The sequence below is a fragment of the Notothenia rossii genome, assembly GCF_949606895.1.
Source record: "Notothenia rossii genome assembly, chromosome: 8".
Lineage (NCBI taxonomy): Eukaryota > Metazoa > Chordata > Actinopteri > Perciformes > Nototheniidae > Notothenia > Notothenia rossii.
The window spans coordinates 54,821,615-54,849,223 of NC_136906.1; the positions used below are offsets into that span (position 1 = coordinate 54,821,615).

The following is a 27,609-nucleotide window of genomic DNA, read 5'->3' on the forward strand; positions in this document are numbered from 1 at the left end:
TACCAACCCAGTCTCACAAAAAAGTGTAATAACTACGTTGGTCCACAACGTAGGACGTAGTATTTCTACAAAAACCAATACAAATCAAAATCAATACATACAACTATTTTTTAAATCAATAAAATCATTTTCTAAATCCATAAAAGCATTTCAATTAATATTGGGAGTCATATCGTTACTTTGTTGAGAATGTGGCCATGTAATAAGCGGGATAATGTGCAGTGACTTGGTCATTATGGGGAAAAGAACACCTTCATGATGTATTGTGTGAAAATAAATGTAAGATGATGTTTAATTGCTGATATATTATATAGAGCCTTGATGAGAAGACTTCTAGACAAACATGAGGAACTGCCGCCAACACCGAAAACTAGGGGTGCTCCGAATGGGAAATTCTTGGCGGAAACCGATACCGAAAATAGGAAACAGTTGGCCGAAAACCGAAAGGCCGAAAATGATTAATAGAAATATATATATATATATATATATATATATATATAATGTATACATTTGTTACCAATGTTGTTCAGCTACCTGATTATGGAAAAAGACATGATTATGGCAAAACTTAACTTAAATAATAATCACTATTATGGGTCCATAAAACATTTATTCAGCACTTTTGAATGCATACAGTACATTAATTCCAAGTTAAGTGCATTTTCTTTTCTCTGCAGGATAACTACAACAAAGTGCATTCAGAACAAAGCCAAGGTGCTTTAAAACTGCATAAACATCTAGGCCAGTAGGCCTACAACAAAATAGTGTAAATAAAGACTGTAACAGCCAGGCCTTCAACAACAACAAATGCACCTATAAGTGCATGCATACAAATGTGCAAACTGAATAAATCCACATGAATGTAACTATTTACAAATGAAATTACAATTGAATTTCATGAATCTGTAAATAAGGCTGTCTGTCCTCATAAGCAAAGTAGTAAACATTGTATAAAGATACATAAAGTGAAAACTGGATACAAAATCCACAATCAATTACAAATTAAATTACAATTTCAAGAATCTGCAAATAAGGTGGTCTGTCCTCATGAGCAATATAAACAACATTGTATCATTTAGATACCGGAAGTACAATATATTGAACACTGTGCTGCTGTCATTTCCCCCTAATGATAACCTGAGATGGTGAATTATAACTCACAATGAAAATGGTTCAGGAAAGTGGGTATAGAGTAGACATGTAGAACTAGATAAGCTTATGATAAGCCAGCCTTGTCTACTTATTAAGGAAAAGTGGGAGGTTCTTTTTAATTAACATTAGCTTTTCTGCTTTATCAGCCATAAGTCTGTTCCTCTTCTCATCAAGCACATGAGAGGCAGCGCTGAACAGTCTCTCGCTGTCAGTGCTTTTGATTTGATCTTACTCCGCATATTTGTCCAGTTGTTTTGATTTCAAGTGGTGGAGTAATCCCGAAGTGGTGAAAGTCTTTGCAGTTACACCCCCTCGAGAAATGTCAGCTGAACACGTTTTACAAATCGCAATCTGCGCCTCTTTCTCTGATATTTTTAAATATCTCCAAGCGCCAGACATGTTGGCTGTGAGCCAGCCGCGAGCATGGTCGCGCGCCGTGCTTGTCGCCGCGTTTTAATTACGTCATCACAACAACACGTTAGCTTACCAACGTAACCCTGTTCTCGGACATTCGGTGAGCCGAAAGGGCCTTTTTAACCATTTTCGGCCGATAATTTTCGGGGGCCGAATATTCGGTGCATCCCTACTGAAAACGTGACGTGGATCATAAATATATCAGCAATTAAACAACATCTTACATTTATTTTCACACAATACGTCTCTTTGCAGGATCAACACTAATTCGGCTGACTTTTATATTTGATCCAATTGGTAGATGGGCTGTATTTACACCATAAACGTGCACAGCTGATAGAAAGGGACACCTGGTGGTTAAAGCATGTTATTGAATTTCATTATTTTTATTATTAGATATTAATAGGATCCCTATAAAGTATATTCATTACTCGTTATTCTCTACTAACAGTTAATTAAATACTGTATATAATGACTATTTTGCACATCCCTTTCAAGATTTCAAGATTTTCTAAGGTTTATTGACATATACACAAACGGTGTAGTTATGCAATGAATGAAAAACGTTGTGTATACCTGCAGCAATGTTAACTATGTTGAAGCACTTATTTTAACTGATATTATACATATGTATTATACTCTTATATAAGATGTATGTAGATAGTATAAGAAATGTGCAGAATATGACAGTTTAATGGTGGAGGTATACACACATATTGATAGATGTCTTGTGATGCACTGTTGAGGAACCTGCGACCCGAGTTTTTCATCTCCGGCCTTGTCAGGTCTTGAACAATCAATAAATAAAGAACACAGAATTATTAAATAGGAAACACAGACTTTGTGTGATTATACTAAATGATTTACAAATAAACACCACTGCATATTTACAACTGTTACACATGCTGATGTAACGCAAATGTTTCCAACTTGGGATCAATAAAGTATATCTTATCTTAAGATGATCGATGGCTCCTGCCATATTTGCGAAATGTGCCTCTGAACCTTGACAAGTGCATGTTTCAGGCTTATCAATTAACAACAGGAGGGGTCACAGACATAAGACCAGCTGTTAAATAAAGCTCTTCTGACCTTAGCTGGCATGTGGGTATATATTAATGCTGCCCATTATGGGCACAAGCCATTTTCACCCATTTATTAATTATATGTTTTAAATTTGAATGTTTCCTATCCCCTAAACCTCCAGGGATGTACACAGTTTAATACTGGCAACTTCTTATTATGGGAAATATGAAAACGTCTTTTAAAACTACAACTCCCAGTAGAGACGTGCCATAGATAGAGAACATGTTGCGAAACACGATAACCAGCATGTATAGTTCTGGGGACGGAGTGGGGGAGGGGGGACGGGGTGGACCAGTTTTGGACAGTCTGCCGTGGTTCCATCCCATTTCAAAGTGCTGTTCGGCGCTCGGCGTAACCCTGGGAGCGCACTCTCCAATCACAGAGCTGAGGACTATCACGGGGTTTGCCAAGCAAAGCGGAGAGAATACTTACTTCCGGCTGTAATATTCTGTTAAGCAAATGAGCTGCTCAGACCTGACGGACTCCAACTTGTGTTTATTAATCAAACAAATAAATAAACACAAGGATAATTATGTGTTATTGTTGAGTAAATTGAGAATTGCACAGGGGAAAATAACGTATCTATTGTGGTGATTGACATTATTCACCCACGGATCTATGGGTTAGGGTATTGTTCTGCACGGACATTTTAGTGAGCCGGAATTCCTGTCTCCGCCGGTCTGTTTTTGCTAAATAAAAGTCTAGCTTGTACCTTTGATACCCCGCCTCCGACTCCCATCTCTCGGCACCACACTATGCCACAATCGCGGATTTTGTTAAACTAATATGTTTGCGCTGTGGACCAACATTGACGGGGAAGGGGGTAGCAATAAAGATAACACCATTTTACACAACATAACAGAAATAATATTGATAGCAGCGTCCCTAGCAACCACCTTGGTAACAATGAAAACGTTGTATAGACACAATTTCCTGAAGTAATCTTCATAATAACTAGCCAACTAAAGATCATGTACATCCACTGCACACATAATCTGAAATAACAACTCATATTTCTCGCATCAAATGACATCAAAACGCATTTTAATGGCCAAACTAACTTTAAAAGAAGCATTTTACAACGATAATAAAACGAAGTTCGGCCATGTTTTTTTTTTCTGCAGGGAGAAATGTGAAGATCACGTGACATAGACGCCAGCCATTGGAATGAATGGTGAAAAAAAACGTACGGATCTTACAATTTCAGATGCGTTTTTGTAGAAATACTACGTCCTACGTTGTGGACCAACGCAGTTATTACACGTTTTTTTGTGAGACTGGGTTGGGTATATCACCATCAAGGGAGCTTACAAGGCTTTTCCCCTCCCCCCCCCACATCGCACTCTCTGATCACCTCACTGTTATGCTAAAACCAGCATACAGACCTCGGGTGAAAGTCAGAAAACCTGTTTCCAAGAAGATACGTGTGTGATCAGAGGACAGCACAGCTGCACTCCAAGACTGCTTTGACACTACAAACTGGGGAATGTTCAAGCAGGCAGCCACATACAACAACACAACCAACATCCAGGAATACACAGAGTCAGTAACATGCTACATCACCAAATGCATTGATGATATGACCCACACAAGATTTATCACCATCAGAGCCAACCAGAAGCCATGGCTGACAGGTGAGGTCCACGGGCTGCTGAGGGCCCGCAACATTTCCTTCAGAGTGGGCAATCCAGCTGGTCTCAGAGCAGCCAGGACCGACCTATCCCGTGGCACCCGGAAAGCCAAACGACAGTATGGTATTAGGACCATCACGGACTACAAACCTCCAACACAGACCTGTGACAGTAACACCTCGCTGAACAATCTCAACGGCTTCTTCGCACGGTTTGAAGCACAGAACCGCAGTCTGTCCCCAGGCAGTGTGAGGAGCACACTGTTAAGGATTAACACCGAAAAGCCTCTGGTCCCGACAACATTCCTGGTCGTGTGCTAAAGGACTGCGCAGCTGAGCTCACAGATGTCCTCACAGACATCTTCAACATCTCACTGAGCCAGGCTGTTGCCCCCTCTGCTTCAAGGTATCAACCATCATACCAGTGCCGAAGAAGTCATCTCCATCCAGCTTCGATGACTACCGCCCCGTAGTGCTGACCTCCACCATCATGAAGTGCTTCGACAATCAATGGTGCTGCAGTGGAGCAGGTGAGCAGCACCAAATTCCTGGGGGTGAACATCACTGAGGACCTCTCCTGGAGACACCACGTCACTCGCCAAGAAAGCCCAGCAGCGCCTCTACTTAGTCCGCAAACTGAAGAAAGCAGGAGCTCCCACGCCCATCATGCACACCTTCTACCGAGGCGCCATCGAGAGCATCCTCAGCAGCTGCATCACCTTGTGGTTCGGAAGCTGCACAGCATCCAACCGCAAGACCCTGCAGCGCATCGTGAACACTGCTGAGAGGATCATCGGTGCCTCACTCCCATCACTCCTGGACATTTATAACAGCCGCCTCACCCGCAAAGCACTCAGCATTGTGGGTGACCCCTTCCATCCCTCCAACAGCCTCTTCAGCCTCCTGCCTTCAGGGAGAAGGTTCCGCAGCCTGAGGTCGAGCACAACCGGACTGAAAAACAGCTTCGTCCACCAGGCTGTCAGGAGGCTGAACTTTCTCCCCCCCCATCCTACCTCTCCGCTCTCTCCCCTCTCTCCCCTCTCTGCCCTCTCTCCCTTCTCTCCCTTCTCTCCCCTCTATCTCACCTCTCCACCCTGCCTCAACTGGACCGGGACTTAGCACCCTCCCCACACACACAGACACAAACAAATCCAGCACCAGTCACTTTTACGCTGCTATGGAAATGTTTGCACTCTCATTTGCACTATGTACATCATCTTTTGTATATATATATATATATATATATATATATATACTGTATATATATCCTGCTTACTTGAAGTAAATGGTTATGTTGTGTTTTTTTGCAATTATTGAGTGTTCTTTAATATTTTAATGTGTATTTTTTATACCTCGGGACTGCGGGAAACAGTATTTCGATATTTCTGTGTACAAACATATTTTGAGATTGACAATAAAGTTGACTTTGACTTTGACTGACTTTGAATTTGAGCATCTCTGACATTGTCATCCTTATTTTAAGTTCAACATATAAATAATAAATACATTTGCCTTCCCGTTACGTGTGTCTCCCTTTTAAACAAGCATCTGACATTTCCTGTAGTTTCCTTTAATGGCCAAAGTGGCTTTCTTTAAATCATATTGTCAATATGTAGAATTTATACTTTTTTGTTGAAAGTATTCTGATGTTAGTGGGCGGTTTTATATGGGAAAATAAAACTAAATGTGTCGAGATCTTACTAATTTATGCTTTAAATTAGTTGGTATTTGTGGCCAACTAATCTAGTATTGGTGAATTTACTTCTCACTATCTCAAATTTAATTTAATTTTTTTTAATGTAACTTCAAACTTAACTGCATCAAAGTAAGGATAATCTCTCTCACCTAACAGAATAAGCTTTTGTTTCATCTAAATTCTGTTAGAACAACTAAATGAACCATGTGGGCCCCTACTCCACGGCATATCAGAGGAATATTAATCATTTAAAGGCCATCAAATATTTATAATTATTTTTTGCCAACTTAATTACAGTTGACTGATCTGGAGGGATTTGAGACACTTTTTTTTATCTTAAACCGAGGAGGAAAAGCTGCTGCCGCTAAAAGAAACATACAAGCCCGATCTAGATTGGAGGCGTGAACCCAAATTAATTAGGTGTAGAAGAGCATGGTGTACTTAATGAGGACGAGTTTTTTCGAGATTTAACAAGGAGAGAATTCCATGTTTCGACAAGGTAGCTCTGGTACATCTGTTTCATCAGCTTGTTGCCTTTCCACCCTGTAATAGTTGTGTGTTTGATTGAAGCTAGTAGTTCTACATTCTGTTTGTGTTTTAAAATTGGTATGCTGCTTCTACTTCTGCTGATCTCTGCATCTTTTTTTCATACAATAAACAGTATAATATGCACAGTGATGGACTGAGATGCTGCTTGTATACCCTTGTGAGGCTCACTAGATTCCTTGTGAATCTTGTATGTTGTAGAAATGGCACCTATATGACTGAAATAGATTACAAATGGACTCCCATATCAGGCTAATTAAACTGAACACACAGTTGGAAAGCAAGCCCCCGGTTTTACTTCTATTGGTGGCATAGCTGCCGAGCCTCACACCATTGACACTTTTCTCGCAATCCCACGCAACATGTTTTTCTCATAAAGAGGAAAACAAATGTACAACTATTATTTAGTTGTCGATTTAGTCTATGTTAAGCTAGCAAGGTGCCTTGCGCTGGAGTCAGGAGAAATAATCAAGCTTTAACTTTGTTAATTTTGTTGACATTTCAGGCTCCAATTGTTGTATGTCTCCAAAGGGGCTTTGAATTATATATTATGTGACAAAATGGGACTGCTAAACGCCATCACACCAAACATTAGCCCCTGTAAGCTTAGCAGTTGTGATGCGTGGCCATGCGATTGAGAAGAAGTGTTAGCTTTTTACTTCTGCTGATTGCATTTATGTTAAAAAATCATTAAAAGGGGTGTTATTATGTGGAGACTCCTGCTAAACAAAATATGTAAGTATTACAAACTTGTGTTTGCCCCAAATATTATTTTCTGCAATATTGTGAAATCTAATGGAAAAATCCCATAGCTTTTTATCAAGGGACCTGACCCGATCGTAACTTCTGAGTCGGCCTACAAAAGTACGTCATCACTGAAGAACTCTTTTGTATTGATTAAATTAGGTTTTCAAAAATATCTGATAGCTAAAAGTGTGTGAGAGAAATATAAAAGGATTCAGCTTAACCAGGGTGAGATTGGAGCATAGAGTTGAAGGCTTTAGATTTAGTTTGCTTGCTCAGCTGCACACAGAAAACATCACATATTTTCTCTGTCCGGTTCTCATGTCTTTCCTTTTCCATTCATTCCCCTTATTAGATGTGAGCGTTGCTCAGTGTTTTTACCCTGTGTCTCTCAGAGCAATCCTGCCTGAAACATATTTGAAAAGCTCTCCGGCCTCTTTACAGCTGAGAGTGAGCACACTCCGTGGCCTCACTAATTGGACCTGGAGAGGTTGAGGCAAAGTTGAGGCGGTCCTGTCAGGTTGCACTTGAGCTCAGAAAAGCGTGGACAGGAGCTCTCATTTACCATGTCTGATGGTGATTTGCTATAAGAGGGAGCTTTGAGCCTCAGCAGAGGGGTTATGGAGGGAAATAGAGCAAGTGGAAGTGAATCATTAGAAACACTTCATTCTGGAGAGGGTGGATGAAAATACAGGTTGGATTGAGTAATCCTGCAACCTTGTACAATGAACACATCTTTACTTTTGTACATATTACAGAGAGGAGGGGTCAAATCTAATCGTTCAGATCATTGACTCATAAGCTGCGGTTTTGGAACAAAAAGGTACATTATTTGTTGCCTGTAGATGTGAGAGGCAATTTAAATGTTCTTACTATACAATGCTTTTTCAAAACTGATTTTCCATATTGGTCATGCAAATAAAGCTTTTAGAATTATAATCAACTTGTTAACGCGTTCTTTCATTTTGTTACAATAGCTTATGTTATTGTTTTTAGTCTATCCTACGCTATCAGCAAGATGCAGATTACATTTTATATACTGAATTATTAATTGGTGGTTTTTTATACCAAACTAAGCTATATTTCATAGTGCATTAGGAGAAACCAAGCAATTGTATCTAAAATGTGGCATTCAGCGGCCTTATATGAACTGAATGGGATCATCGTTTCAAAATGACACTTTCCAGATTATTTGACTATTTATATCTTCTGAGACTACAGCTATCACCTTTTTTGTTGTATATTGTCACTATAATTACAAATTAATGTACACTTCTATTGCACGGATAGTGGAAACGGCTAAAGTGGAGAGTGTGATCGATCTCAGCAAAATAGAGAATACTCTTATTTCCCCCTAATGTAAAACTACTGATCACAAGTTTAACAAATTCAGCTTTTTTAACAGCAGAATTGAATTACGCTCATGGAATAAAAGATGAGTTGATACATTACTCCAGGGACTCCTGGTTTTACTGACCTTGGATTTCTATGAGCCTTACATTGTCACTATAGTGTTTAGTGCTTCTATTGGATTAATCAATCAATGGAAATGAAATCATTTTGCCATTTATCAAGCATCACCACCAAACATTTGCTTGTCCTGCATTACAACATAATGAGTTGCAACGAAAGCGAATTGTCTTGGTTTGTCGGACAAATCAAGCAATGATAAGATTTCCTTTTCTTTTTTCGGACATAGCATAATCAATCACTTGTTGACTTACAAAAAAATCTGACATTTGTTTTATTTTACATTGAGGATAGCCCTATTTTTATTGTAAGCTTTGCAACACTATTTGTTCTAAATATACAGAAAAAGTCTGGAGGCAATAAGCCAAGTTAGCACAAAGACTGGAAGCAGAGGAAACAGTCTGGCTCTTTCTGAAGTCTAAAGATATGCCAACCAGCACCTCTAAAATATTTGTTGTCAACACAAAGCATTATCTGGTTTGTTTAATACATACACAAACAAAAGTCTAACAACACCAATTCAGATTTTAGAAAGAGTTTGTTGCTATTGCTATATCTGCCCGGGTAATATACTGGATTCTTGCTCTTACTGTGAGATTTGTCAAGACTCCAGAAAGTGTGCCTGGCCGCAACAAGAGCCTCAGAAACAGCATGCAGTTCCCCTTAAAGGCCCTTACACACCAAACAAACATCAAAGAACTGGTTGCAACGGAGCCGACTGTTGGGTCGCCTCAGGCTGCCTGCATCTTGGCCGGTTTGAACACAGAGCAAAGACTGCAGCCGAAAGCCAACTAGCACATACTCTCTGGTCTGTATTCGTCATAAAAAAACAGGGAGATTCTTAAACTTAGGACTCTAGATATACAAAACAAAAGCAGCATTTGCCGACCATTGTCACACCACTCTCACTCACCACGTACATTTATTCCAGATGGCCATGTCTTTATATACAGTATGTCATGTATCATAACATGTAATGTAATGATCAGATAAGATGAAGACTCAAGATAAAAAAAGCCATACTTGCTTGAGTTGTTTGAATGCTTCTCATGTCAGTTTCTGTACAGATTGTAATGTGTAGTAGGGTATACAGGTTGAAATGGCTCAGTAAACTACAGTACATTTAAATTCTTGTTTTTGTGGAATTTATTGGGTAGGCGTCACCTGTGGTATGTGACTGTGCATCAAACATGAAAAGGGTCTGAAATGGCAATATTGACAGAATCATTATTTGGCTATTTGGTTATTTTCAATTCAGTTGTTTTACTCTAGATAGCGGTTCAAACCTTCTAAAACTAGCTGTTAACAATGGTTGATAAGATACGATTAACTTGTGGCTGTGGTTCAAGAGTTAGAGTTGTCATCTACCAATAGGAAGGTCGGTCGATTGATTGATTGATGTTCTGTAGTTCATCTGGTTCCGGCGCAGACTGAAAACTCATCTCTTTCGACCCTACTTCAAGCACTTATATACTAACTAAGCACTCATATGTGACCTGCTCTATTGAAATCAGTCGCTTTGACCCGAAGACACATTTTGAGTTGTATACACTGTTGGAAAGAGGAGATTCCTAGCTTTCTAATTTTATCAGGATTGTTGTTTTACTCCAAATATTAAGCAAAATATGTCTCATTATATAATGACTGTCACCGAGTCATCATTTTGAGAAAAAGGCCTTCAAAGTTTCCTCTTCTCTGGAATCCATCGATCTGATTGATTATTAGCGGAGCAAATTAGCAAATTATCAAAATACAACGGAGGGAAAATATTTTGATTTGGATTACTGGTCTGGGGGAAGCTCGTGAGTGTGTGTGTGTGTTTGTGTATTTTTGCATTTATGTGTATTGTTTGTTTCCCGGGGAAAACAGTCACGAGAAACACCGGCTGTTGTTATGCCTGCTGTGACGTCAAGTTACTCCGTTCTCCGCTTGTAATTATGATGTTTCAAGCTTCAAAGTTGTATTTATCAATCAATCAATCAATCAATCAATCAATGTTTATTTATATAGCCCAATATCACAAATGTTACATTTGTCTCAGTGGACTTCACAGTTTGTACAGAATATCAGTATGACAATACGACACCCTCTGTCCTTAGACCCTCACATCGTACAAGGAAAGACTTCCAGAGAAAACCCACAGTTTAAAGGGGGACATGGGAGAAACCTCAGGGAGAGCAACAGAGGAGGGATCCCTCTCCCAGGACGGACAGACGTGCAATAGATGCCGTGTGTAAATTGAAAAGATAATACATTTGCAGCATAGTTAGACCAAATGTTTGGAAATGCATGTGTGTATAATAGGAAGATGAATCCACGAGGATATCCATCCGGGACTTATGATCCAGGACCACAGCCACGATTCAAGATCCAGGGCTTGCGATCCATGACACAGGACCGCAGGATCATCCATGACTCCGGATCCCGGCGTATATAGACACCAAAAAGGAAGACATTTGGGGAAGCTGGGTTAATCGGAACATGAGAGTACACAGGTACAGACAGACAGAAGGAAGAAGTAAGATGTCCCCCGACAAACTAAGCCTATATCAGCAAAACTAGGGGCTGAATCTAATCAGCCCTAACTATAAGCTTTATCAAAAAGGAAGGTCTTAAGCGCACTCTTTAAAACGGATAGGGTGTCTGCCGCCCGAACACAAACTGGAAGCTGATTCCACAAAAGTGGAGCTTGATAAGAAAAGGCTCTGGCTCCCATTGTACTTTTAGAGACTCTAGGAACAACCAACAACCCTGCATTCTTGGAACGCAATGCCCTAGTAGGAGAGTAGGGTATAATGAGTTCTTTAAGGGAAGATGGCGCCTGCCCATTAAGGGCTTTGTAGGCGAGAAGAAGAATTTTAAACAAGTTTAATATTCTGAAAGCCAAGACTTTGTTTATTTGAAATCAGATGAAAACAAACTGTAACGGACCCTGCCGTGTTATCTATGATTACTACACGCTTACATTCATAATTTCAGCCGGAGGGAGGGGGAGCAGCGCTGCGGAACAGCAGAGTGGCGAGTGAGAGCTGTCTTCTTCCCTTTACAAGCTTCAAAAATGTATTTATTGTGTGATTTTGGAAATAAAAGTTTCTGAAAGCCAAGACTTTGTTTATTTAAAATCAGACAAGACACCCGAACCCCGAAAAACAATTTTTACGCAAATCCACAGTTATTTTGAAATGAGCCGTTGCGACTTCCAGCTGATTTCGATAGAGCGGGTCACATAAATAAGCATTTATATACTAACTAAGCACTGTCTTATCTAAAGTCAGTTGAGTAGCACTTGAAATGTTTTGGCTCTATGAAACCTGATGTACTTGATTCTGTTTTCTTCAAGTTTGTATCTTCTTGGTGGAATGCACTTATTGTAAATTGCATTCCACTTATATAAAGGTGTCAGCTAAATGCAATGTAATGTAATGTAATCCCCAGCCCTTGCAGTCAATGTTGATTTGTCTCCCGGGCAAAATACTTAACCCCACATAGATCCTGATGGCAAAGGGTGTGTTAGTGTGTGTAAATGTTAGCTTTCTTTTGTTATGTTGCACCTTGTACGCTATCCTAACCCTAACCCTGTTCCTTTAAACACATTTCAATCAGGAGAGACTTAGTATTGCCGTATGCACAATAGTGTTTTTGGAGATTAGACCCCATCATACTGTGATGAATTAGGGGGGAGGGGAAGCCCACTAGAAAGAGAACCCCCCCCCCCCCCCCCCCGGGGTTTAGACACTGGTGGTGGTGAAATACTAAGGGAAAAGTTGAAAAGAATAGTTGAAAAGTAACGTACATTCAATCATGCAACATAAGTTATTTTATGGATGTATACTGTACATCCAGCATTCTAACATCCACAGTCTTGTTAGTTCTGTCCGTTTGGCAGACATCACAAAGTTCACAAAGTTTTGAGAAGTGCACTGATGCAGTGTATCATGGTAGACTTGTAGTGAGGGCGGCCCCCCGGGCAACACAGCCAGATAAACAGATCTCCAGTCCCATCCAGGCACATTCCCAGATGGGTCCCTCTGTCAACACACACACACACACACACACACACACACACACACACACACACACACACACACACACACACACACACACACACACACACACACACACACACACACACACACACACACACACACACACACACACACACACACACACACACACACACTCTCTCTCTCTCTCTCTCTCTCTCTCTCTCTCTCTCTCTCTCTCTCTCTCTCTCTCTCTCTCTCTCTCTCTCTCTCTCTCTCACACACACAAATCATAGACAGTCTGCAATTGATTGCAAAAAATAACATGAAAAATGAATACATGTGTACATGTTTACCGAATGCAAAGGCAGGGTTTCCATCAGTGAACAATGCAGTTGTATATCATTTGAATGATGCATGTGTGTGCTAGATTTTTGTCCCAGCAACAAATATTCTCGTCACACTTACTGAGCTGTGAACTAAAAGAAAAACAGAATGCTCAGGAGGATTGCAGGGTCGGGTCTGGACCTGGCATGGCTTCGGTTATGATGGAAAGAAAAATACAACCAGTTCATTTGTGACAAAGGCACTCTTTGTCGATGGTAAATGTAATTAAAAAATGATAGGATATAACAAACACAGCTGTTCATACAAATTGACCTGACTGCTTACTGGACCTTGACTGAAGAGTTTGTGGTCAGAACATTGGAATAAAGGTGCAAATAGGACTTTGTGCTGTCTGCTTATATTGTTAAAAGCAGAAAGGACATTTTGACCACCCACGGTAATATGTCCAACCAACCACATCTGCCAGACAAAATGACAACCATGGCCGAGCAGTTGCGAAAGTAGATTGCAGTGTAGGGGGCTAAAGTGATCCAGCAAGGACCTCAAGCCTAATTCCACTACCCAGCCAAATCTTGGTGTGCAATCCCAGAAGAATAGGATAGGAGATTCAGAAACCTAGCAAATGGAGATCATTTTGCCCACATTGTGGAATCCTATACCTCATTCACACCAACGCAACTCCGGTTCAAGCTCCGTGCTAGAGCTTTTCAGGTTCAGAGCCGGTTCTTCGGTTTAGCTCCGGCTCTTTTCACACTGCCCAGAGTCCGACTGTTGCTGCGTCATTGTGTCATCGTTTGCATCATGACGTAACCGTTTGCGTGCCTGCTTCATAAAGCCAAACCGCAGAAACCCCTCACAGCTGACACCAACAACAACAACAACAATGGCTGATTGCGCTCCAGCTTCCTCTGTACTTCTTCGGAAGTCCAGATTCCCAGTAGGTAGCTGGTCTCTTCAGTGGACCAAAGCTGCTTGTTAAGTTTCTCCATCGTTGTGTACAAACTGGATAAAACACCAGCTTTTTGTTGTTGTTCAGGAGTTGATCCCGCCCCTGCCCCCGCCTCGACGTAAGCGTGACGTATGTGGTGCTTTTGCTCTGGCCGGGCAATTTTTTGGTGCTCGAAATGAACCGGATTCCGGAGCTAACCCCCAGTTTCCACCGGGTCCGTCTGTGCCTTGCCGCGTTACAGCTGCGCCGCGGCGGTCGTAAGGATCGCGGCCACTCTAGTCAATGGGTGCTATTCCACCACACGCGCCGCGTTACGGCTCAGACGCGTCCCAGAAGCGTCCCAGAAAAGGCTCGGCGCAGCGCTTCTCTAAAATTAGGATGAATTCTATTTTTGCCGCGGCACAGCCGTAACGTAAGGTCGGGCAGGCAGCCCCCCCTCGCAGGAAGTGAAAAGGTGAGCATCCGGGCCAGGCCCATCCCCCACATATACTAATTTAGCACACTTCATCACAACACCTCCACTACGATACGCACAATGGACGACGAGGTTTTCATCATGGAAGTGGAAAAACACACTATTTTATATGATTATTATTAATTGAATTAAATATGAATGATTAAATAATTAATTATTATTAACTGGAAATTTATAACAACAATAAACACGATTTAAACAGACACAAAAATAAAACATTTAACTACATAGCCTAGTTACTTTCTTGTAGAAGTACAAATTTCCAGGATGCCCGAATTAATAACAAAACTGCGAGCCTGCACGCACGACGCTACGCTTCTGAAACGCTTCTGGGACACGTCCGGTGGGTTATGGCGCTAGAGGAGGTCGGACCAAAACCGTGGCGCAGCCGTAACGCAGCGTAACGCGGCGTAACGCGGCGTAACGCGGCGCAGCGCGGCGCAGACGGACCCAGTGGAAACTGGGAGTAAGAGGCTGCTCCGCTGCGCTGTGAAGAGGAAAACACGGTGCTTTTCAAGCTCCAGCTCCGAACCGGCCCTGAAACACCGTTGGTGTGAATGAGGTACTAGATGAAGCTGCAACCGCACAAAGTGTGGGAATAATGCTTGGTGCTCAAATATAGTCAAAGTTAATGGACAATTATTGGTATTGAGTTTTTCATATTAAGATACCGGCGGTATTATCTGCCAAGATGGAAAATTGTGTTTCCATTGCTGTTTTTTGCTTTCCTTTTAGCTGAACTAAAATAAATGTTTCTTGAATACGTGACTTCTTCGACAAACTCCATGAAAGGTAGGTGGTTATCCTCCAATCAGAAGGTCACTGGTTCCTTGTATTCAAGTATAAATCCTCTTTTTTACAATCCAACCAGTAAAAGTAATATTGTCCCTCACTGTCTTCCCACCAGCAAACCATCATGTATAAAAAAATAGATCACCTTTTATTCTCTGATTTTTGGAGCTTAAATGCAATGACTAGAAGCAAAAAGGTTACGTTACAAGTGAGCAGACTACATCACAGTGGCATGGCTGCGCATCACCACCGCTAAGCTAAAGGCGGCTAATATTCAGCGTGATGACTTTTAGTAACCTCCGTTTTTTGGACACATAGAAGCTTAAGAGTTGGTTAGTTACTGATATATTTTATGTTTTTGAACAAAACCTGAATGGAAACCACAGGTCTTATATCAGGCATCTAATCAAAATGCATTAAAAAAAGGTTGACTTCCATACGAGGGAACCGAAAGTGCTTAAATGCTAACTTATTTCCAGGTTGTAGGACTCATTCCTGCACCATTCTAGTGCTTTCAGACATGTAATGCTGGTGGTCTAAACCCTGTAAATAACTGAAGGCTAGCATTTATATCTTACATGCTTCCGTGCAACACATATTAAACATTGTTATTTTGCATACAAGCCCACTTAGGAACAAAAGGCTGTTCTCATGTTTTCAGTAAAGTTTCATGTTTTCTCTAGTGCTGCGTAGTTGCGTGTCATGCTTGTACCTCCATCTGAGTGCTGCCAGCCAACATGCATTAGGGATTTGAACAAGAAGGGGACAGAAAAGGGAGAATGTAAAGCTCAGTGTGACTATTTGTTTTTAATGAGCTTTTTGCCTGTGTGGGGAGGGGAGAGCTATTGTGAGTTTGTGTGTGTGTGTGTGTGTGTGTGTGTGTGTGTGTGTGTGTGTGTGTGTGTGTGTGTGTGTGTGTGTGTGTGTGTGTGTGTGTGTGTGTGTGTGTGTGTGTGTGTGTGTGTGTGTGTGTGTATTTTTGAGTGAGTGTGTGTGTGTATTTTTGAGTGAGTGTGTGTGCATGTGTATGTGTTCAGGCGCCCTGCTGTACGTGTCAAAGCAAATGGATATATTTAAAAGTAGTCTTAGCAGCAGTTTTCCTGTCTCCCGCTGTTAAAGACATATTCAGTGAAAAAGTGTTTCTGTTATGAGGCATGTAGCCATCTGAATTATGCATCCTGAACACCGCCGAGTTATGGCAGCATATACGGTAATGTTCGAGGCCAGGCGGTCCTGAATGGCACCGTAATGGGTCGCCCTGTATGCTGTTAAATATACATGAGAAATGAAGTGGCTTTCTTCGTGAATAACATTAACAAAGTCGTTGGAAAGCAAATTTCAGTGGACTAAGGCATTTTGGTTATCCAGGTGTTCACAATGTTTTGCATGGCAAGCAATTTCAAATGCAGAGTCTGATTGGCCAAATATCACTGTAGGTTGGAAAGCCAAGCTTCATAGCTTGCATGCTAAATCGTAAAATGGTTGCAATCTGCCATACAACCAAAAAAGGACTAAGGCAAGGCAAGGCAATGCAAGTTTATTTATATAGCACATGTCAACACAAGGCAATTCAAAGTGCTTTACAAAAATGAAAGACATTAAGAGCATTAAGAAACATATTTAAAAACACTCATTTTAAAGCAACGATATAAAGTGGCATTTAAAAATAAAAGTTACAATGCAGTGTCAGATACACACATTTGGAATGTTTAGGCCTGACTCTCAATCCTTGCTAACTTTTTAGCAGTAATAGTTTTATATCACCTCCCATTCTTTCTACTTTCTTGTTTAACTTGTCCTTTAGTTATTTCAAGTGTTTCATGCTAATCGAAACCCCCTTTGGAAAATTCTAATCTGACCCCATTGTACCTTTTAGTTGGACTAAGTGATGATGAAGCTGAGGGAGGAGTGGTCCTGTGGGTGGAGCGGGGTAAACACTGCTTCAAAACAGCTGCAAAATAGTGAGTAAGTTAAATAAAACCACAAGGCTTAATTCTAATTTGTGATTTAGGATGTAGTATTAACGTCATTCCATTTGAGAACATAAATGTGGGGTAGGTAAGTTTGAGAAACCGGCTCGAGATACACTTTTTGTTATATTCCATGGAATGCTCTTAACATCCCGATAGCAATGAATATCTTTGTGCTTTGACAAAAAATCCATTAAAAAAAGTCATCTGTGCAGCCGTGGTACTGTAAAAAGCACGACGAATCAATTTGGGCCGGCCCGGCTAAAGTAACTGGATGGCCTACCTGCCTGTCAGCCTTCCATCTGTGCACAAACTTATCTCGTGCCCTCATTGGTCAGGTGTGCGTTTGTGTGTGTTGGAGGAGGGGCTCTGTAAGGAAGTGGCCACCTTTAAATGTGAAATGTGAAAGGTTTGATACAATGTGCCACCGTTTTGCTTTTAAAATGACAATACAGTTGTTGAATCTTGATTAGATTTAGTTGTTTAGTTGCATATTATTATAGACATGATAGACTTTTTTGATCCAACTTTAATGAAAACCAGAGCAGAGCGACTTCCCTAAACTTTTGCTGCGATCCAATTGTTAAAACCAATCAGGTCCTATATCTTTACCTAACCACTTTTTCTTAAACTCAGTGAACAATGTCATTGGGTTAAGGAAAGATAACCGTGGTGGACAACGTAAATGATAAGCCAGTGGATGTTATTGATATGCATTGGCTGTTGGAAAACGAACATTTGTATCTGTAAATGGACTACTAAAAGTGCATCTAAACACACACGTGCACAACAGTAAATAATATGATTTCATTACGATGCTTTGGGTTATGCTTACCCCTAACTGTAATTTGCGTAAAGTTCATGGTTCATCTTTCAGTTTAACCTTGTCTTTAAGGTTCTAAGTATCAACAACAAAGCACTTTGACAAAATCTGGTATAAGTTGGAAAATGCACCGTATTTTGACATGATAGTGTAGTATTGGATGGTGCTTCACTTTAAATGTAGCTGCCGCAAAGTCTTGTGGGACAGCATTATTTCCTATCAGAAAGGACGGTCCAGTGTATCCTAAACTAAAGGAGATTATATAAAGGAAGCATTGTAGCTCCTTTCCTATCTTCTAGAGAATTCAGCTCTTATCACGGAGGTACTTCTGGGTCTTTTTGCTGTGTTAGGAGCCTACAACTTTGCATGTCTAATCAAGAGATCAGACTCACAAATGGTGTTTAGTTTTTGTCGGATGGTGTATGTGGGTAAATACCGCAGAAAAGAGTTCAGAGCATCACTGTAATGCATAGCCGAAATGCCTGTGCTTTTCTCTCAGCTGATATTCAGGTTCCCAGATTTACTCCAGCTGCTGCTTCATATTGACTCATACATCATATACCTGGTTTAATTTGTTTGGATAATAGGATTAGTTGCCTATAGGTGAAACCTGAGACTAATTTGAAACATCACTGCTCTAATCTGTTTACAACAACTTTAAAGTATTAAAATGTCCAATATTTTTCTCATCAAATTATGACTTTTGAGCAGATGATGTTGCATATCCATAATATGAAGATTTCTAATTTGTAAATGTTCCACATGAGAGGAGTCACTGTGAGGGAAAGCTAATATAAGACTGATTGTTATATCTTTTGTCGGGTACGTTTAGCCCTTTTTCTAAATGTTCCACGTGAGAGGAGTCATTGTGAGGGAAAGCTAATATTAGACTGATTGTTATATCTTTTGTCAGATTGTCAGTAATAACACGGAGATCGTCAAAACTGTATGCTGACTCGGGTCATCCATGAACAACGCAAAACACAACGCAGAGACCGCTTAACGACACCGGTTACATATATAATAGCTTGTAAAACAAAAGTCGAAAACCTGCAGTTAATAGATCTAGTATAGTGTAGATCTTATAGCAAATATCGTATGTAAACGTAAATGCACTAATCATTATAATTAACAGTTGACACAGAAGGGAGAGTTAAAAGGCAGTTAATATTGCTACTACATTTGTAACATCAATAGAAAAAGGAGAAATACATTCAGATGTTGCTCTGTATATGCTGGATGTGTTCATTCGAGACGGTTTGCTAAGGGCATACAAAATCAAATAGTACACTATAAAGCTTTACCAATTTAGGATATAGTCACATTGACACATATCACAAATAGGCAGGTTTGCTTCTCTAACCCTTACCTTAGCCCTACATCAGTAGTCCAGAGTCTTCCAGTTATTATGATCATTTGAAGCTATGCCATCACTATGTGCCTCTCATTGCGAAGTTAAGCCCTCCATAACATAGATTGGGGACATTAAGCCATTTGGAATACTTGCAGATGGACATATTTTCAGTGGTAAAATTCAAGGTAATGTTAGGTCTTAAATGCTAATGATGATATTTGTTACTTGTTGGTGTTTTCTTACACCTGGGGGCATTCAAATGATCATGTGGCATCTGCTTACCAACTGCCCTTTCACTAAGTGTTGGTTTATTCATGTTGGTCAGTTCATTTTATTATAATGGCATAAATGTCAGTGTATCTACATTTAACAAATAAACGAGTGGAAGAATAACGAGACAAACTCAAGTGTTGGTGTCTGATTTTCTGCTTCATCAGTGATTTATTGTATGTCTGAATAATCGGTTGTTCTTTGCTCCCCTCTTCTTCCCTCTGACTCTTCCCCCTCTTCCTCCTGTTTCTTGCATCCTTGGTCCTAGTTGGTGCTGCCAGAGTACTCCATCCATGGACTCTTCTGCATCATGTTCCTGTGTGCCCAGGAGTGGCTGACCGTGGGCCTCAACATCCCCCTGCTCTTCTACAACACATGGAGGTGACTATACAATTCATACGTTTGTGTGTGGATGGATGGATGGTGTGCTCTCAAGTTAGGGTTAGGCTTGTCCTTGTTGAATGTATAATATATTCAAATTTACTGAAAATTAAATTAAACTTGAATTTGTGTTGGAAAGTAGGCTTGCTTTTTGTCTGTTGGCAAGTGGCTACGATTCTAGTATACCCAGGAATTATGTGCCTATTAGATACAAACGTACATTCCTATAGCGAGAACTGTAAAAACATTTGAATAGAAAGTCATCTGGGTTTTTGCTTAATATTTCCAATAACAACTTTTTGTCTAGGACAATAATGGAGTTATGCAGTTCAGATTTGAATTACAGACAATTATAGGACCAATTCATGTTGGTTTCGGTTTTAATGGGATTTATTTACAACAAATACAGAATAATTGAGGAACACATTACTTCTTTGGGGGGGTTTTTCCCCAAAAAACGTTTTGTTTGTTTAGAATATTCTGCTGATTTTAAATCACATCCAGATACCTCCCCACATTTATACTATGAAGATGTCTGGCGTTATTTTCAGAGGACGTATAGACAAATGTTTATGAGAAAATGCACGGTTACAAGCAAGTAAATCAGTGTTATAACACAAGATTCTGAAAGGCAATTTCTCAAAAACTGGGTCTTAAGATTTCTTTAGTTGCTTCTTCTTTGTCTCTGTTCCTTTTCTTTCCTCAAATGTGTGTTAGATGTAGTCTGCTGGCAGTGTGATTCGGTCTAGTTCATGCGCTCAGCTGGTTGAAGTTACAGACTGAGTGGAGAGGAGAGCCAGAGAGAGAAACACATCTTGCTGTCTCATTAATTGGAGGCTGTGCCAGATGCCCAGCGGCTACAGAGGCAGCTTCCTGCACAGCTGAGAGATGAGAGGAGAAGGAAAAGAAGGGAGACATAGATTGAGTAGGGTGCAAAATGACGGAGGGAAGTGGCAGGAGAAAGGACGGTGTGAGTCGAGTGAATGATAGGGTAGAGATCTGATATTGACAAGGTGATTTAGAGGAGAGGGAGGGAAGGAAACACTGATGATCACACCAACTTATATGGATGCGTTTGTGTGTACGTGTGTGTATGTAAGTGTAGCTTCTCGCTTGTGAGTCCATATGCAGATGTGACTCGCAGATGTTGCTGAGAGGGCTACTTTAAAAGGCTAGATTGACAAAGTTGCTTTCAGCAAAGCTTGATGACTTTAAAACTTGATTTGAAAGATGTAGTGCCTATAATAACAGGCCTAAATGCCAAATTGTGCGACCACATTTGTATCCGTGAAGCATAAACTTGGAATCATGGAAAAAAATACCCTACCTATAACTAATAAAACAAAGTAATACAATAAAGCAACCAGTTATCGGTTCATCCACGAGTTCATCGAAATCATGTCCTTATATGCTCACATACATTGCATTATCATTACATCATTTTCCTGTTATGGTTTTATGGAATTGTTTTTCAGACGTCTGTTTCAGCACGTCTCCTAGTTGTCCAGAAATTCAACAATGGTTATACAATTGTACATGAGCTATTCTTTTTGCTGTTTTTTCATTCCAAATGACTCCCTCTTAATTCTCAGAAATAAAACCACGGTTCCAAATTACACAGCAGTGTAAATGCTATTTTTACTGAAGTGAAGTTCATGCAGACTTAACTCTGTGCTTAACTCTAAATAGCTGCATATAATATGTATACGTACTGTATATAACTTTATCAACTTTTACAAAGTAAGGCAATATAACCTTAGACGTAAATTCAGAAGTAAACAGTAGAATATTTAGACTGAGGATACCCCTACTTCAGGAACCAATTTACATATGAACACTGAAATAAAAATACTTATAGATGTATTCACTCTCTAATTGGGGTTGGCAAAATCCACAGTCTCTGGTATTCCAAAGTCTTTGTGTTTAAAAGTAATAGATACAGTCTTTCTGTACGGAATTGGCTCTTACTGAAAAAGACTGTGAATGTTTTCCCCATCCCTTCCATTGGAAACACATTAAAACCTATCCTTACAAACTAGTTGTAAACAAACCAAAATGTCTCCAATGACACTTCAATCATCATCATCATCATCATCATCATCATCATCATCATCATCATCATCATCATCATCATCATCATCAGCATCGTGAAAATCGGTAGACCTTGCACAACTCTATCAGAATTTTTGGTTGCCCATTGCAATTCCAAGATGTTCGAGGCTGAAACCAGTGTCCCTCTCCAGGAAATCCGTAAAGATTAGCTTTTCACCCCTCAAAGGATTCCATGGGATAAGATCTCAAATGAGTTCACAATTGGCACGGAAACAGTGGCCAGCAAACCTAGAACCCCATTGGATTAGGAGCTTACCTTATCTGCTGTATTGTTGGATGATTCTTCCAGGATATATTTGGTATCCTGCGAAGGAGTTTGGTGTAGCACCCACCGAGACGATGATGGAATCGAGCATTAATTGTCCTCAGAGCCAAACATGAGGATGGTCGTCGTGAACAGTTACATTTTCATTTCATTCAGCCGGTCAGATAGCAATATTTTGTCCTGCAGGCTTTTGGGCTTTTCCGACCTTCAGATATGAACATTACCTTTGTTTAACGAGCAACATGCAGGCAGACGGACAATGTGCCAGACTTCAGTCGAGAAGCCTGACTGGTCCACTCATGAGGGACATTTCCATGTTTATGAATACAAATACTTTTTGCACAACTAAAAGCTTTCCATATGTGTGTGTGGGTGTGTAAAGGGAAATTCCAAGAGAGGCTGGCCATGCTGTGCTTTCGTTTCTTCAAATGCTTTGGTTGCCAGCTGAATCCTTTTCAAAGTCTGTGTGTGTGTGTGTTCTTATGTGAGTGCGTGCGTGTGTATGTGTGTTTCTATGAGGGGCCGTACAGGCCGTAATTCATACTGGTCCTCTCACACACATACATTCTCCTTTTACATACATACATTTTCACTGACACACACGTATATATTTACACTCACACATTCATACATTTTGCTCTCATATTATCATATTTCAATGCACACATTCATATATTGTCACTCACATATTTATAGATTTTTCACTCACACACATATACATTTTGCTCTCATATTCCTATATTTTAACACTCATATTTATACAGTTTGTTATACATTATGTTTACATTTCATATTATACATAATAGATGCACATCTGAAGACAATATATGTACAGTATATAAATGGTCCGTAGATACACGGATTTATCTCCCATCCATCATGTTGATTTGAATCCGAAGTTCTGAACATGAGCCAGACCCTCTCGACCTTCTGAGCCAATCACAGCGCGAGAATTACCTGCCTTCCGTTTCAACCATACTCCTTCCGTTTCCACTATACTTTCTCTCACACATACATGCATTCTTCTCTTGCATACATATATTGTCTTCAGACATACATACATTCTTCTCTTGCATACATATATTGTCTTCAGACATACATACATTCTTCTCTTGCATACATATATTGTCTTCGGACATGCATATAATATTTATAATATTAAATGTAAACATTGAATGAATGTGCATGAGAGCAAAATGTATAAATATGAGCGTTAAAATATAGGAATATGAGAGCAAAATTATGTGTAAGAGTAAAAATATATGTAAGTAAAAGGAGAATGTATGTGCGTGAGAGGACCAGTATAAATTACGGCCTGTACCGCCCTTCTTATGTTTCTTTGTTTTTCATACTCTGGAAGGTTGTCCACATAAATGTATCTATATGTTTAGGCAAGAAGTGGTCTCAACATGAACATGTTTTATTGTCTTTTCTGTTACCTTTACCCAGAGGAGTTGTAGTTATTTTTATTTTTAACAATTGATGAGCTAAATGTATATTGTAGTATGTAATGTGTTACCTCGTCATCAGTCATTTATTCATGTATCTTCTGTACATGTGGATTACGCTGAATACATCAAGATTCATTTTCAAATGCATTGTTGAAAATGTCATACATGCATGAGTCATCAATGGACAAATGGAAATGTGAACTACATTGTAATTCATGAATGACAATCAAATGTATGATCATTTCACAGCTTTGAACAACCAATATAAGTGAATTAACACACAATATGGACAGGCATAAACCATCTGTTAGCAAGTTATATGACCCAACAGACCACATGCATAATGATGGTAGCTTCCTGGTTGAACTGATCATACCCTCCCAAATTGTATTTGAATTCTCCGTCATGGGCTCTGTGGACTTACCAGAAGAGAATCAAACTATCTTAATGCAACTGGTCTATTACATTAACATACAATATTTGTTTGTTACAGCATCCTGTTCATTTGTGTCAGTTCTAGGGTGAATGAAAGGCTAATCCCCCCAATAAAAAGTAACGAGGCAATCATGAATAAGTACATAAACAGTTCTCTCTAAACTAACAGGCAGCAGTTGTACAGTAACCTTCTTTCTATGTCTACGTATATATTATCATAATGACTTTCTTTGAGTGCTCATTTTTTGTATGACATATTTCCTGTGTAATTATAAGAGCCCCGCAGAAGTAAGTCTCACTGGGATGTAAAAGCTACAGGAAAAACCTCTCAATTCCCAAACCCGCCCTGCTATTAATCACGGCCAGGTTTTCTCTTTTGGTTATTTAGCACATTTTCAACTTTCACTGCTTTATGAGAGAGCTGTTTGTGTTTACAAATATTGATCATGCTAAACATGTAGCATTAAAACATGTTTATTCTATTATAGGGTGGATTTCCCTTCAGGTTTTGAGTCATCAGGTGATAGATGTTAAATAGTGAGAATATCTTAAATTGAAGATTCAATATAAACTAATTTGTTATGCACCACAGTTGTAATTTAATAACTGAGCTTATTGACTAAGAATAAACCCCCGCCCTGATACTACAAACCTGAACTGGTTGAAGATATGTAATCATACTTCGTCTTGTTGGGAACTTTAGCTTGTTCCACCACAGGATAAGTTAACCCCCTATTGAGATATTCACACACCATAAATAAGGGGAATACATTTTACCCATATCCCCTTATTTACTGTTACCCCAAGCTTTGCACTTAAACATTTTGTCAGCTTAAACGGTCCAAGCTAATGTGTTGAAATGGCAGTCTGCAGGAATATTGTATTTAACTTTGGTCCCTGCACAGGTAGACAAAGCTAACGTTCCAGGCAAACAGTAGGCATCTGTGAAATAACAAAAACACCTTTAAACCGATGCTGGATAACATTTAAATTGAATCTTAACTTCATCATAACCAAATCATGAAATAGAAAGCAGGCTAGAGGTCTTTTTGGATATTAAATGTACAATAACACTCTTGGACCAACCCAGTCTCACAGCATTTCATGTTATAGCCACGACATTTAATCTATTGATTCGTGTTCACCAACACGATTTTCCTCTTTTTTTCGTGTCACACGAGCAATGTATTTCTATTGGTAGTGTAATTTTTCGTGCATGCACCATGTCTTTTTGTCCGGTCGTAAATTACATGCCAGTGTTTTATCTTTTTGTTACTTATATTTTTAAGAGTTATATCTTAAGCAAATTATAGAAATAGTATAGCAATATCCTGTAAAATTATGTAAAATCATGAATAAAACTAAATATCTTCAGATGTTATACATACTAGGGATGCCAGCGATTATTCGATTATTTGAATATTCGTTACAGTCTCCATAATCGAAAATAATTTTTAAAATTCGATTTTATTTATATATATTTTTATTATTATTTATGTTTTAATTTTTTTCCTGGCTTAGTTTCAACCAAAATATAGACTAATGCTAATAATAGTAATAGTATTAATAATTGTAAATGGCCATTGGTCACACCACCAGTTTGTTTTACTGTAAACTTGGAGGAAGCCAGCACTCTGCGCAGCCCTTCGCTGCGCTGCTACACACCGACCCCCCCTCCCTCTCCGTCACACGTGCGATTGATTTATTGGAGTGAGAACACAACTAAAGATGAAAAAAGGAAAGAAGAGTTCCTCGTGCAACTACTTCAAACTGACAAGTGCAAATGAGGTCAAATGCAAGAGTTTTCTTTTTTTTTCTCCCGCGGGGGGGGGGGGGGGGTGGAGGGGGCGCGGTCGGTGAGCGTCGAATAATCGATTATTATTCGCCAGGACTGTCCGATTTTCGATTTTGATCATGGTCAGTTTCTGGCATCCCTAATACATACATAAGTGTCCTACACTAATAATACAAAGTTATTATTAGTATGCTGTGTGTACCTTGTGTGCACCGCCTAGTGGTTAAAACACGTTATTGAGTACATACTTTCATGGGGGGAAACTAGATGGTCAATGATAGAAATATAGAATATACAAAATCAAGAAGATACTGTAAGTCAGTGGTTCCCAAACTTTTTCAGTCGGGCCCCCCTTGGGTAATTGGAAATATGTTCGGGACCCCCCCCCCAACCCGGTTCCCATCTATATTGGTTGGATTAATTGTATATTGTTGTAAAAACATTACATTTTCTCTACTAATAATAAGAAGATACAAAGATCCAACTATCATTTTATATTTTATTATGGATTACACATGAACAAAAGTGCTTGTAATAGACACTGTGAATTAATTTAGCCTAATTAAAACTGGTTGGCCTTCTTCCCTGAGTAGTAGATTTCTAAATTCAAATTTCTTTAAGGAAAATATATTAATTAACTACTATTTCTACTGCAGGTGGCAAACGATCACATCACTTTACCATTCCTATTCCACACATAGTTTATCAATTACTTGTGTGTGCTTGCTTTCCCTTGCAGATCTTCTCAAACCGGGCTGTTGTTTTGAGACTGCCACTCTCAGTTCATTCTCAATGTTCAGCTTTGATCTGTATTTCGTTTTGATGGCAGCAACAGCAGAAAAGCCTATCTCACACAAGTAGGATGTTGCAAAAGGCAGCATTATGCCCACATTTCTCTGACCAATGAGATATTTTCGAGCAGTGCTTGATTATAATTGAATAATAATAATAATACATTTGATTTATATAGCAGAATTTAAAAACAACGTAATCTCAAGGTGCTTCACAAAGCTAAAAGGAAAGAAAGATAAAATAAAAAAATCTTCCCGCACCCCCCCTGCAGTACCTCCGCGACCCACCAGGGGTCGCGCCCCACAGTTTGAAAACCACTGCTATAAGTGATCTCTACAATAAAACAGTTTAGTGCCGGATGTACAAATATATTAATATGAGGATGTGCAAAACAGAAAAATTAATTAACCTTTATTCAAACATTAAATAATACTTGAGATTAAGGTCTTCTTTTAAATAAGAAAAAAGCTTTGGGGGTATCTACATATAAATATTAAGCCTGACAATTTACTTACTTAACGTCTAATATATTGCTTTCCTGCAATGTTAACTACTGTATGTTGAAGCACTTATTTTAACTGATATTATACACATTAATTATACTCTTATGTATGTAGATAGTATAAGAAATGTGCATCATTTCACAGTTTAATGGTGGAGGTATACACACATATTG

At 39.5% G+C, this 27,609-nt stretch overlaps 1 protein-coding gene across 3 annotated transcripts in view; it reads left to right on the plus strand.

Annotated features, from left to right (window-relative positions):
* Positions 1–27,609, plus strand: part of cnih3 (cornichon family AMPA receptor auxiliary protein 3) — a 140,379-nt gene that overhangs the window by 104,291 nt on the left and 8,479 nt on the right. For 2 of the 3 annotated variants that reach the window (XM_079644273.1, XM_079644274.1), the window contains exon 4: positions 19,971–20,082. In XM_079644273.1, the coding sequence (XP_079500399.1) occupies positions 19,971–20,082 (112 nt within the window). Of the gene's footprint in view, positions 1–19,970; positions 20,084–27,609 lie in introns of all 3 variants that reach the window. The other variant, XM_079644275.1, reaches the window with a different exon arrangement.